The sequence below is a fragment of the Adiantum capillus-veneris genome, chromosome 20 (genome assembly GCF_014529385.1).
Source record: "Adiantum capillus-veneris isolate H3 chromosome 20, ASM1452938v2, whole genome shotgun sequence".
Classification (NCBI taxonomy): domain Eukaryota; kingdom Viridiplantae; phylum Streptophyta; class Polypodiopsida; order Polypodiales; family Pteridaceae; genus Adiantum; species Adiantum capillus-veneris.
In genome coordinates, this window is record NC_140950.1 from 96,836,250 (window position 1) to 96,852,466 (window position 16,217).

The 16,217-nt window shown below is 45.7% G+C and overlaps 1 protein-coding gene across 1 annotated transcript in view; it reads left to right on the plus strand.

Moving 5' to 3' along the window:
• The first annotated feature begins 262 nt into the window (after window positions 1-262).
• Window positions 263-16,217, plus strand: part of LOC147432950 (P-loop containing nucleoside triphosphate hydrolases superfamily protein) — a 39,529-nt gene continuing 23,574 nt past the window's right edge. Inside the window, exons 1-2 of the mRNA XM_086492698.1 lie at window positions 263-388; window positions 540-1,168. Of these exons, the coding sequence (XP_086348824.1) occupies window positions 295-388; window positions 540-1,168 (723 nt within the window). The 5' untranslated portion in view covers window positions 263-294. The remainder of the gene's footprint in view (window positions 389-539; window positions 1,169-16,217) is intronic.

Below are 16,217 nucleotides of genomic sequence, written 5' to 3' on the forward strand. Positions count from 1 at the left end.
AAAATTGGTCAAAGCGAGAACTAAACTTTTTTCTAACTTTGAATAACCTACACATGAGAAAATTTTAGAGGTAAACTAACTATGTTTGAAGGTGTTTACACCAAAATTTGTAGGTTTTCTGTCCTTCAAATTCGAATGTTAGAGGTAATGTAGATGGGTTTATATTAAATCTATAGAATTTCAAGGGTATTTTGCGAATTTCCGCAAATTTTTTGACATAAACAGAAATTAATTTTCACTAAGTATTATTATTGCGTATAGACTCATCTCTGCACTACGAAAATTGCAGGTGATATGTTTGTTCCGCGCTCCATTATACGTGGTTGTTCCACTTCGTCCTCTATCCCTCCCCCACCGCAATCGCCATCATCACAAGCTCCACTTCAAGGTCGGTATTCTGAGCGCTCACGCGCACACACACACACACACACACACACACACAGAGAGAGAGAGAGAGAGAGAGAGAGAGAGAGAGAGAGAGAGAGAGAGAGAGAGAGAGAGAGAGAGAGAGAGAGAGAGACATCTTTTCTGTGTACCAGAAGAGCCTGTCAAATCACACAGCAATCAGCAAAGGGATCCAGAGCCAGATGAGCCTGTATGTGTCATATGTGGCCGCTATGGTGAATACATCTGTGATGAAACAGATGAAGATGTTTGCAGCTTGGAATGCAAGTCTTTAGCACTAGAGAGAGCTAAGGTCAATTATACCGAGGGAAATTTAAAGTCGCCACCTCAAAAGGTCGCATGTCTTCAAGATGAATGTCTTTATGTTAAGGATGAGACGGAGCCTCTCCCCGTATGGGAGGCTGCAAACCCACTTTCAGAAAAACAGGCAGATGATTTACGACACGAACTTGACGTACATGTTAAAGGGGAGCCAGTTCCTGCCCCAGTCATGGAGTTTGCAAATTGCAACTTTCCTGAAAAACTTCAAAGCAATCTTGAGCTTGCTGGCTATGCTATTCCCACACCTGTACAAATGCAGGTCATCCCGGCTGCCTTGAAGGGCTGCAATATCTTGGTTAGAGCAGACACCGGCTCTGGAAAGACTGCAGCTTTCTTACTTCCTATTATCGCTAAATGCTCTGTAGTAAGAAGCTGTTTTATCAAGGAGCGCACGAAACCTCTTGCCATTGTCATGACTCCTACCAGAGAGCTATGTGCACAGGTAGGCTTATGCTAATTCCTTGGAAGCTTGTTGCATGCATCTATTCAGCTTCAGGGACTGCATATTCAGTTGTGGGGGCTGCGGTTTTATTTCAAGTGACCCAAATGCATATTTAACTGTGGGGGACTGCATTTTTATGTTAAGTTACTCAAGTTGTATTTAGTTTGCCATTTGGTCTTGTGTGATTGCTATCTGAAGATTGGTGCTCTACCTTTAGAGGGGCCTTGTGTAAATGCTAGCAATTACATTCTTTGCAATGCGTTTGTTCAATTTTTTAAACAAATTACATTTGCTGTTGTTCAGTTGTGGTTATTTGCTACGCAGGCTACTTTGTTTACTAGACACGCTTGGATGAAGGATTCCTATTTTCATCAAGTAGCACCTAGTGATCTAGTGACCTTGCCTTTAAGTTGATTTGCTTGTATGCAAAGTCTGCTCACAATAATGTTCTTGCATTGCCATGCGACTCTATTTTAAGACCATAAGCAGTAATAGAGCCTCCCTCCTTGTGTAGAGTAACTAACTATCAATAAAAAGCGTTATCCTTCCTGTGCCCAAGCTCCAACTTATCCTTTACCCTGATAGTTACATTTTAAAAAGTCGGACTAGGGCTTGATCATAGTCACGAGGCATTTGGTTACCTCGAGAGAGTCATAGATACTCTTTCATTTGCTCATGCTTGATTGGAGTTCCTTTTTTATTTTTTTTGAGTTGTGTGCAGAAATCAATTTTTTCTGAGCTAACATCCATTGGAACCATAGGGATGCTTCATGTCAAGTGGTGACCATTGACGTGGCATCTGACCTGACCAGAAGAGGGGAGGACCTCCAAGGTGGATTCAAAGCAGAGCCTAGCAACGCAAGAATCAGTGTGAAAAATATGATGTGATCTGCGGTTATTTTTTGGGTGCCATCACGGCATCTGTACGGATGGGTGATGATGTGGCAACAAGCTTTTGGGCGCTAGTTTCAAAGCAGTTGAATTTTGGGAGTGCTTGCTTTTGAATAATAGCTGATTTTGGAGCTTTTAGTTCTTGTAAGAGCAGTGGCTAAGGGCCTTTAAACGTGTGCCTTGGGGGAGGTTCAGTCTCAGATTTAAATAGACGAGCGCTCTTCCTACCTGTGGAGCAATAACATGAGGGCCTAGTGAGGGGTCATTGCATTTGGGACTATTTGCGCAGGTGCCCTAGACTGAGATTCAATTGTGCAGAGGGCTGCCCATCGTATTGGGCTGATTTGGAGAAGGTTTTTGTTGTGGCATCATGGAGTTTCAGTGGCTGTCCATTGATCTAGAGTCTTCTTCATTGGTTTCAAACGTAGCCGATTCACTTTTTGTTGCCCCTTTGTTCGGCGCAGTGGATCATAAAGGTGACGATTAGAAATCACACTAATCTGAAACACCCCTTCCTTGCCTGATGTGCTCCTCCTTAGCTCTTTGGTTCTTCGCTTAATAAAGTTCCTTGACCTTTAGAGAGGGAGGGAGGAAGAAAGAAAGATTCATAACCTTTGCTAGATACCTACAAATCAAAAGTACATGTGGTGGGAGTCCTTTGTGTTTCCATGAAAAGACAATTGGTGCTAAATCCTGTGGGTTCGCTCAGGGGAGTGGGGGGGGTAATACATGGGAGGGGGAGATGGTGCTTTACCACTAGGGGAAGAGATGCAGTTCTATATGCAGGGGTAGTACAATCTTGAGAGATGCTTCAATATTCTAGCTTCAACCGATATGAGAATTAGGGTGTACTACATGATGCATGGGTGGATACAATGTGAGCAACCTGCAGAGGATGGCACGGGGATCTGCAAAAGCTTGAGCTTGCCTCTCCTTTGGAGCTCTATAATGGTGCTTCTGGATTTCTTGGATCTCCCTCAGGTGTAGTCGTGGTTTTTTGTCTAGGGCCACGTGGACATTTGCAAGTCTGAATCTCCTCAGCTTGTTGTGAGGTGTCCCCTCTGTGTGGTCTTGGTTGGGGTGGGGTAGGGGGGGGGGGGGGGGGGGGGGGGGGGGTGGGCGGTGTTGCAACGGTCCTCTGGAAAAAGTTTGCGAGTCGTGTCTGTCGGTTGTCGCTTGTAGTAGCTAGGCTGTTTGTAGGAGTGACTTCATGTGCTGCTGCTGTATCTCAAGAAGGAAGTGGTTGACGTTGGTTCCTAGACTAGTATGTAGCGTAGACTTGTCTGAACTAAAAATAGAGTATGGTACCTGCATTTGATCTCCTCATAAGCTCTGCATCTGAAGGCATATTGCTCCTCACTTTTTGTCATTTCATTGCTACATAATCAATAGATCCCCTCAGGTTGAGGGATCTGTGCGACTCTCCTCATCTCAATCTCTAGGTGCTGTGAGGAGACTCTGAGCTGGCTGATGTCTATAATGCTTTGTGTCACGATTGTGACGTATTCTTTGTCTTGGTATTACCTTCTTGCTCGATTCTTTTGCAGATACGAAGACGCACCTGATTAGAGACCCTTGTTCTTGAAAGGATGTGTCTCTTCGCCCAAGAGTCGCACCTGCTCGGCGAATAGCCATGCCTCTTTAGCAAATGGCCGCACCTTTACTGTCACGTGCACATCTAACCCTATGTGCATGTGGACAAGCTATCTCAGGTCTAGGGTTCAGGTCAGCTTAGGAAGTGTTCTGGCATCTTTGTGAGCCTGTGAGCAGGCCGTGCATTTCCAGACACGTAGATTAGTAGCATATCCTCTGATTGCACATAGCAGGATTATTAGCATGACATTCAGTATCCATTAGCATGACATTCAGTATCCATCATAAGCATTTTCCAGAGCATAGAGCCCTTTTTCCCAAAATACACATTTTTCACTTATTTATTAATAAGTAAGTAGGGCAAATTGCTAAGGAAATACAAAAGAAACCAAGTGGTCACTCAGTAGAAGCAGAAGAGACAAAAGTAGCTTTGGCTTGCAGTGTTCTCTCCTCAGCAAGACGGCAGAAGACCTTGCGTTTTCAGTTAGCAAGACAACCAACGTTTTTGGATTCTTCTAGATCCTCTGGCGTTTTCAGTTGCAGATCAGCCCATCGTTTTTTTCCACAGCAACAGAACCTCCCTAGGGTTTCCATCAACAGCAGATCAGCCTAGCATTTTTCAGTAGCAGATCAAGCCTAGCATTTTGCAGTTTCACGACGCCAAATCAGCCAAGAACATAAGTGTTTTCAGTTTTCAGCACTTAGCCATTGCAGATTTAGCCCCTAGCCTCGCAGATCTCACCTACCCGCAGTAGATCCTTGCCGTATTGTCAAGTCAGCCAACGTTTTCAGTTTCAGCCGCTGTTTTCAGATTTCAGCATCTGTGTTTTCAGCGCATTGTCGTCGAGCCGTCGTCATCGCCATCCTCGTAGAGTTTAGCAGAAAGTCAGCAGTTTACAGATTTCAACATTTCAGCCCTAGCGTTTTCAGTTTTCATCCTGTCCTCGACGTTGTCATCATTGTCGTCGACATCGTCGGCAAGTAAATTGCATCTAGACCATTGTACCCGATTTGTGCAATCTATAGCATAGACCTCTCTCGTTATAGAGAGGGGGGCCCTTGGAGGAGGGTTTGAGAACCGCCTGATATTGTATTCCTCTCTCTCTCTCTCTCTCTCTCTCTCTCTCTCTCTCTCTCTCTCTCTCTCTCTCTCAGTCTCAGCACTTCCACTCACAGTAGCATTCACTTTATTTGTGATCATTGCACTCTCTGAAACCGGCCTGTTCAATCCAAAAAGGGCGGTAGACTTTACTTTAAACCTTGATTTAGCTTTCACCCATTATTAGTCGTCTATTTTACCTGTACTTTCAAGACACATCAAAGGGGAGAGGGATACAGGCTGCTAGATTGCACCTGTATGAGTAGACAGACACCAGATTGGCCCCTAACTTAGGCGCCCCTTTCGGTATTTCTTTATTGTTCAAAAGAGGGAATAAACGCTGTGGTTCCTACAAGCTGCCCCGCACAAACTCGGCTGAATTTCCACTGTTCCAGCCCGATTTCGGCAGCATAACTGTACTAGAACCCTTCACGGTCAGTATTCCCACGCATTGACTGACTTTCCCGACGCCTACGGGCACTTTGCAAAACCTGGCGAGAATCTGCAGCACGCTGAATTCTCTGTTTTCAGCCCTGAAAATGCGCCAGATCACCTGTACAGCGGTCCCCTTGCGTCCCGAACCTCCTGGGGGTATTAGGGTCCGTTTAGGGCCAAAACCCTAAACCTGCAAAAATACACAGCAGGCTGTAATTCACTGTTTCGGGCTCCGTTTCGCGTGCCGGTCGCATCCCGAGCAAGTCCTCGAGCTCCCGCACCTGTAGGGCTACTTGCCCTTTGAATCGGACGAGATTTCTGGCGTGAAACCTCTCCGAATTCACCTGTACCTGCGGGGGGATTAGCCGCTAGCTAATCCAGTACCTGTGCAAGAGGCTCTTGCCTCGGCAATCGCGCATGAACCCACACAACTGTACATTGGTCAAATGAAGAGCCCACTAGAGGGGCATAACATACTGCCAAAGGGGAGAGAGAGGGCAGTGCGTAGCGTGCAGGGCATCACTCCTGGCACCGCACTGTGCATAAGAGGGAAAGCAAGCACTCCATAGCTCTTAACCTGTGACAGAGACTTGCAAAATGAGCCTCCCAGCTATAAATCACGTTTTTGCCTTCTCTATAAGTAGTAAACTAGCCTCAGAGTGCCAAGTGTCACTCATTTGTGCATTTTCCCGCTTTAGACCCTCGGGTCTAAAAATATCTCACCTGCAGCCTCTGTTGACCTGGCCACAGAGTAACAAAATGATCCCCATGTCAAACTGCACGTAATGACGCGAAGACATTTTCAGGTCCCAAAATAGCAGTTCCCTAAATTTTAGGAGATGCTGCCATTGTATCTTTCTAGGTCATCCGACCCTCTTTGTACACTGCGGCCACATCCAAAACTGAAATGTAGCCTCTGTAGCAAAGGATTCCACTTTGGCTAGTCAATGACCCCACTTGGCTAACCATAGTCCTTGTCCAACCTTAGTGCTCTCTTGCCCTCAGGCCCGGACTCCCTCTGGACAGTTCCACACTAGCTATGCAATGCAGGGCAGTTAGATTTCCCGAGGGGTGTTTCCAAAAAGTGAAAGTAAATAGATAATAAGAAAGAAATCAACAAAAAGGATAGATAGTAGTCACACGCTGGTGACATACCCCCCTCTTGAAATCTCAAACGTCCTCGTTTGCATCTATGTCGTCCATGCTTACTGTCAACACTGATGTATTCAACACCTGTCGACACATATACGACACATACATGCTCATTGTCAACCCTGGTGTATTCAACACCTCGTCGACTCATGTATTGCCTGCGTGTGAACCCTGTCCCAATGACATAGTGGTAGCTTCGCACTCTGCCATTGTTTTGAGTCACTAACTTTCCAATGACAAAATGGTAGCTGCACATTTTGCCACTGTCTTATAGTACACGTTGGATCCCGTAACACTTTCGAGCATACCCAAACCGACAGTTTAAGAATGCAGTTACACATGTACTCCTGAATAGAAGCAATCATTGTATCCTTGACAAACTGACAAGAAATACTCACTTCTATAGCACTAACCAAACTTTTGGACATTCCATAAGAGCAATTGCCAAACTGACAATCTGTACAGCTCTAACATTCATGTAACAGGTATTTGATTTGAGCTCACTTTAAATACCATGTACATCATTTGTTTCAGAAGCCATTGTCACACTGACAATCCATGTAGCTTTGAAACTCAAGGGGTCAAGGTAGGTTGCAAATCGAAGGCTTCCAGGTAGAGTGATAACACAGTTGGTGACTCTGCAAGTTCACCTTCTTCCATCCACTTAGCATCCATTGGTGGATAGTTTTTAAACTTTACCAAGTAACGCCTAGCAACCTTGCCTTTCACTTTCCTTTCTTTGTGTGCCAAAATCTGTTCAGGGAGCAAGATCTCGTCAAGTTCCTCGACTTCCGGCTGATCTTCAGCTGGCATATCTTCTGGCACATCACCCACATAGGGTCTGAGAAGACTCACATGAAACGCATTGTGAATCTTCCAACTGTCAGGCAATTTCAGCCTATATGCAACATCACTGATTATGTCGCATACTTGAAAAGGCCCATAGTAACGCATGCTGAGCTTTGGAAAGAGTCTTTCCTTGCCCTTCATCTTCTTTAACCTTGCCTTTTCAAACCGTAGAAGCACCCAATCACCAAGTGAATATACCACTTCACGACGGTGACGATCAGCTGCTTTCTTTTGCTTTGCCTGAGTCCTTTCTAAGGCCACTTTGACCTTCTTGTACATTTCATCCATGTCTTGAACATACTTATCTGCTTCAAATATCTTGTCCTTTGTATGCAGTATGGGAGGAACTTTCTTGCCACCTTCAACTATCTCAAAAGGTGCCTTGCCAGTTGATGAATGCACTGTATTATTGTATGCATACTCCACCAATGGCAAATACTGCTCCCACTTTCCTTTATGCTCTGACACATAGCACTTCAGCAGATCTAGGACAGTAGAATTTGCCTCTTCTGACTGTCCATCTGTTTGAGGATGAAATGACGAAGAGAATTTGAGCGTGGTACCCATATTCTCAAACAAGCCTTTCCAGAACAAACTAGTCATGCGTGGATCACGGTCGCTAATAATCGACTGTGGCATGCCATGATACTTGAAAATATTGCTCATAAACAAGCGTGCCATCTGATCTGGCTTTATCTTCTTCCTGACAGGAATAAAATGAGCCTGTTTGCTGAATCTGCAAATAATGGTCCAAATACCATCATTTCCTGTCTGCGTTCTTGGAAGATCAAAGATAAAATCCATAGCAATACTTTCCCATGGTTTATCTGGAATAGGTAGTGGTTGCAATAACCCTGGTGCCTTTTGCCTGTCAAACTTGACCTTTTGGCATATTAGGCATTCTCGCACAAAGGCATCCACATCCCTTCTCAATGTAGGCCAATAGAAGAATGTCTCTACCGCTTTAACTGTAGCATCGATACCACGATGCCCTGCATACGGTGGGACATGACTCTCTTCCATAACTTTGCGTCGCAATGGCTTTGTGACACACAATCTGCCATGCATCATCAGGAACCCGTCTTTAAGAAGATAGTGTTCATGACGTTGTCCATCCATTAGTTGCTCGAAGACCCTTGCAAAATCTTCATCATTTGCATACTGTTCTCTCATATCATCAAGTTCATGATGATAAGGAATCGACACAGCTGAAATTTGTGGCTTTCTTGACAAGGCATCAGCCACAACGTTCTTCTTGCCTTCCACATGCACAATCTGAAAATGGAACATGGACAAGATATTTGCCCATCGCATATGCTTCTCAGATAACTTTGTCTGTGTCAAGAAGTATCGCAAGGTTTGATGGTCCGTTTGGACAACAAAGTCTGCACCTAGCAGGTAGTGTTTCCAACTTAAGAGCGCATGAATCACAGCCAGTAACTCTTTCTCATAGACCTGCATGGTCATCTCTGGCCCTTGCAAAATTCTGCTCTCATAGGCTACTACCCTGCCATCTTGCATTAGCACAGCACCAATGCTACTACCGCAGGCATCACACTGGACCACAAATGACTTCCTAAGATCCGGCAACACAATGACTGGATCTGAAGTCATCTTTTCCTTTAAGAGATTAAAAGCTGAAATCTCTTTCTGTGTCCATCTGAAGGTGACTGCCTTCTTTTGAAGAGCATGTAAAGGTGAAGCAATCTCAGCGAAATTTCGGATAAACCTTCTGTAATAGGAGCATAGTCCCAAAAAGCTTCGGACATCATGCACCGTCTTCAAATTTGGCCATGACTTGATCGCTTCGACTTTTGCAGGATCCATTCTGACACCATCCTTTGAGACAATGTGTCCCAGAAAGTGAATCTCTTCCAGAAAAAACTCACTTTTCTTTGCATTGATGAGCAACCTATGACTGCGTAGCTCTTTGAACACAATGGCCAAGTGATGCCTATGCTCCTCTTCATTCTTTGAGTAGACTATCATGTCATCAAAGAATGTACCAACAAACTGCTGGTGTGGACGGAAAATTCTGTCCATCATCCTATTAAACGTAGCAGGAGCATTTGTGAGACCAAAGGGCATCACTAAAAATTCGTAAAGGCCAAACGTTGTTCTAAAAGCAGTCTTGTGCACATCCTCTGATCTAATGCGGATCTGATGATACCCACTCTTTAGATCTATCCTGCTAAACATAGCTGCTCCTTCTAATTTGTCCATAATATCATCAATTCTAGGTATAGGGAACCTATTCTTGATGGTATTCTTGTTCAGTGCACGGTAGTCGATGCACATACGCCATGAGCCATCCTTTTTCTGCACCAACAACACTGGAGAACAGAATGGAGATGAACTGGGCTGAATCAGCCCCTTTTCTAACAGCTCCTGTACTTGGCCCATTATCTCTTTCTGCTGAGCCGCACTAACCCTGTACGGACGCTTATTTGGTGGGCTACAGCCTGGCACCAAATCTATCGCATGGTCCTCGGGTCTCTCTGGCGGTAATTGAGACGGTAATGAATCGGAAAAACAGTCACTATACTGTTGTAAAAACATTGACCTTTCTTTATCTAGCACAGATAAATTTGATTCATCACAATCTGACACTTCACGTGCAAAAACCAAGTACGCAGAAAGATGCTTTTTCATTACAGAAGTAATAGCAGAAGCTGATACAGTAGGAATAGACTCCCCTTTAAGCTTTACATCCAGAATATGAGTCTTTCCCCTGCTCTGTACAGTGATCTTTTTGTTGTAGGCATCCATGATTCCCTGTACACGAAACAACCAAGGAATACCTAACAACACATCACATCCGTCCAGTGGCATGATGTAAAATTCTTCAGCATCTACATAGGACTGGATATGTAGACGCAACTTTCCAATGATGGGTGTCACAGCCTCTGTATGGCCAGGACATGCCAAACCTGCCTCTGCTGTATACCCCATCTCTTCAGGTCTGATTCCCAACTTTGAAGCCAATTCTGGGGAAATGAAGTTGGCTTTGGCACCTGGATCAAAGAAGATAAGCACTGTTTGATCCCTAACCTTTCCCCATGCTCTGCAAAGCTCACTTGCATCTGAATTTGGCTTGTCGCCCACCATATCTGGCACTAGACCAGCCATGGGCTTCTTTCCTTTCTTGTCTTCCTTGTCTTCAGAATCAGCTGGCCTTTTCTTTGTAGGACAGTTGTAAGCGATGTGGCCAGGTTGCTCACATATAAAGCATTTGTTCTCTGTCCTCAGGACCTTCTTTTGCTCTTCTGACTTGCGAGGAAAACGTCTTTTCCATTTCTTTGCTGGTCCTTTTTCTGATTCAGCCGTAGCTTTGTCTTTCCCTGCGTTGGCTGACTCCTGAGTCCCTTTAGGAGCCTCATTGGGAACGTGCTTCTTGGCTGAATTTTTCTTGCCTGATCCTGCCTTGACGCCAGTGTTAAATTCACAATCTTCTCCCTTGAGCAAACCATTGCCAGTGTTTGCTACCTCGATGAGCTGCGTCAAAGTAGTGACTTTGGTCTTTGTGCAGTATTTTCTCAATCCTTTGGGTAGGCCACAACAGTATTTTTCTATCTGTTCTGTCAATGGCACAAACCTATAGGAAGTTACTGGAAGTAGAGCTTTCCAAAACTTCCGATTATAATCATCCAGATTTCTGCAAGTGGCAGCATTTAGCTGGTGCCATTCTGTCATGACATCTGCTTCGAAATCATCAGATAACCATGCTGCTGCAAAAATCTGCTTGAAGTAAATCCATGTGGACGGAGCTTGCCCTTGAAGCAATAAAGTTGTCCACCATTGTCCCGCATTCCCTGTCAAGAAAGTGGCTGCCTTGCGGACCTTTGAAGCCTCTGTAAAGTTTCCCCCTGCATAGGCCTTATCAAACTGCTGGAGGAATGAAAGAGCCTTCTTCCTGTCATCAAACCCTGTAAAGGTCGTGAATGACACACCTTTGCCACCTTCTTTGTACGGAGTTGGCCTCTCCAGCGGCGTTAAATTGTCATATGGAAGTGACTGAAACATGGGAACACTATTAGGGTTCATCTGTGTTCCTTGGCCGCTATTAACTTGACCTGGAAATGCCATATTTGGCTGCTGATTTGTAATTCCAGCCATGCCAAAATTTGCTTGTGGCATCCCAAATTGTCCCTGAGTGCTTTGAAACCCTGGTTGCATACCCATGACACTGTACATGGGGTTAGGCATCATCGTTTGAGCACCCGCAAACACTGTTCCTGGCGTATAAAACTGATTTCCAGGTGCATGATCAGCCATGCTTTGGAATACGGATCCACCTCCAAAATAGCCAGGGTGTACTGAAGGTGGTGGGAAGACCTGTTGCATAGCCTGTAAGTTGCTTCCCTGCCCATTAGAACCAGCTATAGGCTGTTGAAAGGTGGCGGGCTGAACTGGTACAGCTTGAAAAACTGGCATCTCAGCCACCTGTTCTTGCACCTTAGGCACAGGTTGTGGAGACTGCATGTTCTCCGTCAAGTGTACAGGTGTTTCCATTGACTGTGCGGTATGAATCACCTGTGCTCGAGCCTTAACAGGCTTTTGAATATGATCCAGTGACCCAACTTGCTGAGACGGAACAGGAGGTTGCAGAAAGGCTAAAAACCTCGGATTCTGCATTACTTGTGTGAACATAGCCACAGCAGTAGCCAACTGGGTCCTGAATATATCATCATCAGTCTGTGGTGGTCTTGACGACTCACCCACTTCATGTGTCTGTTGACCCTGTGAAGAGGAAACCTCTTCAGTCACATCATCTGGTCTGTCAGCCATAATTACAATTCCCTGTGTCTCGTCTATGATCCCCTGTGTCTTCAAGCCGAAAACTGCCCAAGGCTCACTTCTATGGGAAAAAGTGATTTAATCCCGTCGATGGAACCATGAAACCGGCCTGTATGATCCAAAAAGGGCGGTAGACTTTACTTTAAACCTTGATTTAGCTTTCACCCATTATTAGTCGTCTATTTTACCTGTACTTTCAAGACACATCAAAGGGGAGAGGGATACAGGCTGCTAGATTGCACCTGTATGAGTAGACAGACACCAGATTGGCCCCTAACTTAGGCGCCCCTTTCGGTATTTCTTTATTGTTCAAAAGAGGGAATAAACGCTGTGGTTCCTACAAGCTGCCCCGCACAAACTCGGCTGAATTTCCACTGTTCCAGCCCGATTTCGGCAGCATAACTGTACTAGAACCCTTCACGGTCAGTATTCCCACGCATTGACTGACTTTCCCGACGCCTACGGGCACTTTGCAAAACCTGGCGAGAATCTGCAGCACGCTGAATTCTCTGTTTTCAGCCCTGAAAATGCGCCAGATCACCTGTACAGCGGTCCCCTTGCGTCCCCGAACCTCCTGGGGGTATTAGGGTCCGTTTAGGGCCAAAACCCTAAACCTGCAAAAATACACAGCAGGCTGTAATTCACTGTTTCGGGCTCCGTTTCGCGTGCCGGTCGCATCCCGAGCAAGTCCTCGAGCTCCCGCACCTGTAGGGCTACTTGCCCTTTGAATCGGACGAGATTTCTGGCGTGAAACCTCTCCGAATTCACCTGTACCTGCGGGGGGATTAGCCGCTAGCTAATCCAGTACCTGTGCAAGAGGCTCTTGCCTCGGCAATCGCGCATGAACCCACACAACTGTACATTGGTCAAATGAAGAGCCCACTAGAGGGGCATAACATACTGCCAAAGGGGAGAGAGAGGGCAGTGCGTAGCGTGCAGGGCATCACTCCTGGCACCGCACTGTGCATAAGAGGGAAAGCAAGCACTCCATAGCTCTTAACCTGTGACAGAGACTTGCAAAATGAGCCTCCCAGCTATAAATCACGTTTTTGCCTTCTCTATAAGTAGTAAACTGGCCTCAGAGTGCCAAGTGTCACTCATTTGTGCATTTTCCCGCTTTAGACCCTCGGGTCTAAAAATATCTCACCTGCAGCCTCTGTTGACCTGGCCACAGAGTAACAAAATGATCCCCATGTCAAACTGCACGTAATGACGCGAAGACATTTTCAGGTCCCAAAATAGCAGTTCCCTAAATTTTAGGAGATGCTGCCATTGTATCTTTCTAGGTCATCCGACCCTCTTTGTACACTGCGGCCACATCCAAAACTGAAATGTAGCCTCTGTAGCAAAGGATTCCACTTTGGCTAGTCAATGACCCCACTTGGCTAACCATAGTCCTTGTCCAACCTTAGTGCTCTCTTGCCCTCAGGCCCGGACTCCCTCTGGACAGTTCCACACTAGCTATGCAATGCAGGGCAGTTAGATTTCCCGAGGGGTGTTTCCAAAAAGTGAAAGTAAATAGATAATAAGAAAGAAATCAACAAAAAGGATAGATAGTAGTCACACGCTGGTGACACTCTCTCTCTAAAGGACGGAAGGCTCTTCCTTCCGTAAGTAAAAGGAACCCTTAAACACAGTTCGGAGCACTCTCTTGAGCACTATCAACATTCACTTCGGCTGCACCTTACATTTACGCCGAAGGGTCACGACTCTACAGCAGAGGGACACGACTATTGGCCTGGAGTCATGTCTCTTCATCGTGTCTCTTCAGTTTCTATATAAAAACGCCCTTGTAACACATTTCAAGCATTCAATCGATCAAACACAGAGTCTTCTGAATCTTGTCTCCGAGTCAAGTTCAAGTTTCTTAAGCCTTAATCATGAGTGTAAGTACTTAATTAAGTATTAGTAACTAGAATCCTTACAGCGGTATCGGAGCAAATTTTTTTCCCGGGACCCGAAGGTTGTGAGCCTCTCACCCTCGCGGCTACCCTCTCCCCCCATTCCCGGAGTTGCATGAAAGCAAAAGAAAGGTGGTATACACACCTATACACGAGCATGAGGTAACCCTTACTCTAAACTATCTGTAATACATACATAATATAGATATACGGAGGAATGGCATACCCGATGTGCGTGCTGAAATTTCTTGATGGAAGCCTCGCGATGCACCTCTTCATTGGCACCTCTTCATCGGGATGTGCCTCTTGGTAGCCATCCATGCCTCTTCAAGGTGCCTCTTCACCAGCTACCATTCATGCTGTGCTTCTCCCGTGCCCCTTCTGCTTGAAGTGGTGCACCCTTCCCCAAGGGCCCCTTTTAACTAGCACTGGCTACGGGTGCCTTTTCTTCAGTGCTCGCACCCCTTCCCAAACAATGGCACCCCCATGCACTGGCTGTGGCACTCGTCATGTGGCTGCCTTGCTGACATTTCACGCAACTCTTCGTTGTCTGTCGCTTTGTTATAATCTTTCGTTGGATGTTTTACGCATCACCCTAGTAGCGCAAAAGTTATAAAACAACCCCCAAATTTATTAAACCTCAAAGTGGCCGGCCTAACTTGACTGACCTACCCCAATTTTTTAAACCAATGCGTACTGTTTAAATACAAAACAAAACATCCACTAGCTCAAAATGAATTCAAGCCTTCGTTTACAGTCAACGCCACACTCTCACCCACTCTTCCACGCTGGCCTTGTGTGCACTTTGCACGCACGGGACATTACGCTGTCATGGCCGACGCGAACCGGTGGGCAACTTTCCCCTATGTCTCGTACATAGACGAGGTTCCTGACATAGAATTGCCGGCGTACCCTCTCTTGGCACCCGAAGTCATTATTATTCCCGATATCCCGGAGCCGGAACCCGTTCAAGATACCGTTCTTGTTCCCGAAGTACTCGTTCCGGAACCTGTTCTTGCAGCAACTCCTACTCCCGCACAGGTTCCAGTTCTCAACCCTCTGCGTGAGCTTATTCCAAGTTATCAATTTCTTTCTATAAGGAGTTAGCATGACTGGATCACAAGATGGCGACGACAATATTTTACCTTAGTACCCGATAGCAGTTCTCAAAGAGCAGATGGCCGCACTTTCCACAAGCCTCGCATCAATTTACACTCGATTGGATCAGATGCAGACACAAAATACTTCTCGAAGTCGTCCTATTGCTTCTGGGACTATACATGCTACTTCTCTGCCATCTTCTTTTGAAGCTCCAGTGGTCGACCAGGAAGAACGTAATTGAAGTTCGCGATTGTCTACCTCTTTAGTTGGGTCTGGTTCGTTTGGTTCGTCCATTGAAGCTTCGGAAGAAGGTGTGGAAGATGCTGCATATGTAGTCCGAGAAGCAGCAGGACAACTTCGAGAAGTGTTTTGGGTCTGCATCTTATCCAAGCGAGTGTGTAGTGATGCGAGGCTTGTGGAAAGTGTGGCCATGTGCTCTTTGATGAGAGTAAGGGCATTGTCAGATCGACCACCTCCGTCCTGAGAATTTGGCATGGTTACGCCTCAAAGGAAACTCTCGAACATGTGTAAGTTCTGGGAACAAGTTCAGGGACAGGTACTCCGAGAGCGGAGACTATGTTCGAAAACAGGCTAACTCGTAATGTGGTAACTGTGCTTGCTTGCACCGAATGGTAATCCACCAAACTGACCACCTTTGGAACCTGAAACGGCGTTGCGAGATGTGCACCAGGTACTCTCTTTTTGAAGGATTAGGGAGTTCGGGAGAGCACGTGCGAGACGGGATCTCTGTGGGGGCGAAATTGGGATAGGTATTTCGACCGGTTCCAGCGTAGGAGAATCCAGAATTTCAATAATTTCGGGCTTTGGGGTATCGGGTATTGTGGTAATCTCGCGGGGAGGAGGATTTTTGGGAAGGATTTCTTCCGGGATTTCGTCTACGTAAGAGAGGAAAGGCAGAATCACTTCAAAGTCTTTTTCTGCCATGAGCCACTGCAAAAGAATGCAAGGGAAACTGAGCGCCGGAGAATGATTGCGTTGCTGGTTGATGTGCGTAAATGAAACGATGCAGTAACCCAGAGTTAAAGCAAAATTTTTTAATAAGGCTTAAGTGGCCATAGGCAACCCGGAATTTGGTCCACTCCCCCATTTAAATAATGGGGTGCTGACTGGGTTTAATAAGCGTTAGCGCTATCTGGTGGCAGCGTTTTATTATTTTTTTACGAGTAAGTGAGCCAGTGAAAGGTTGCAGATTAAGCAGCGGAGAAAAAAA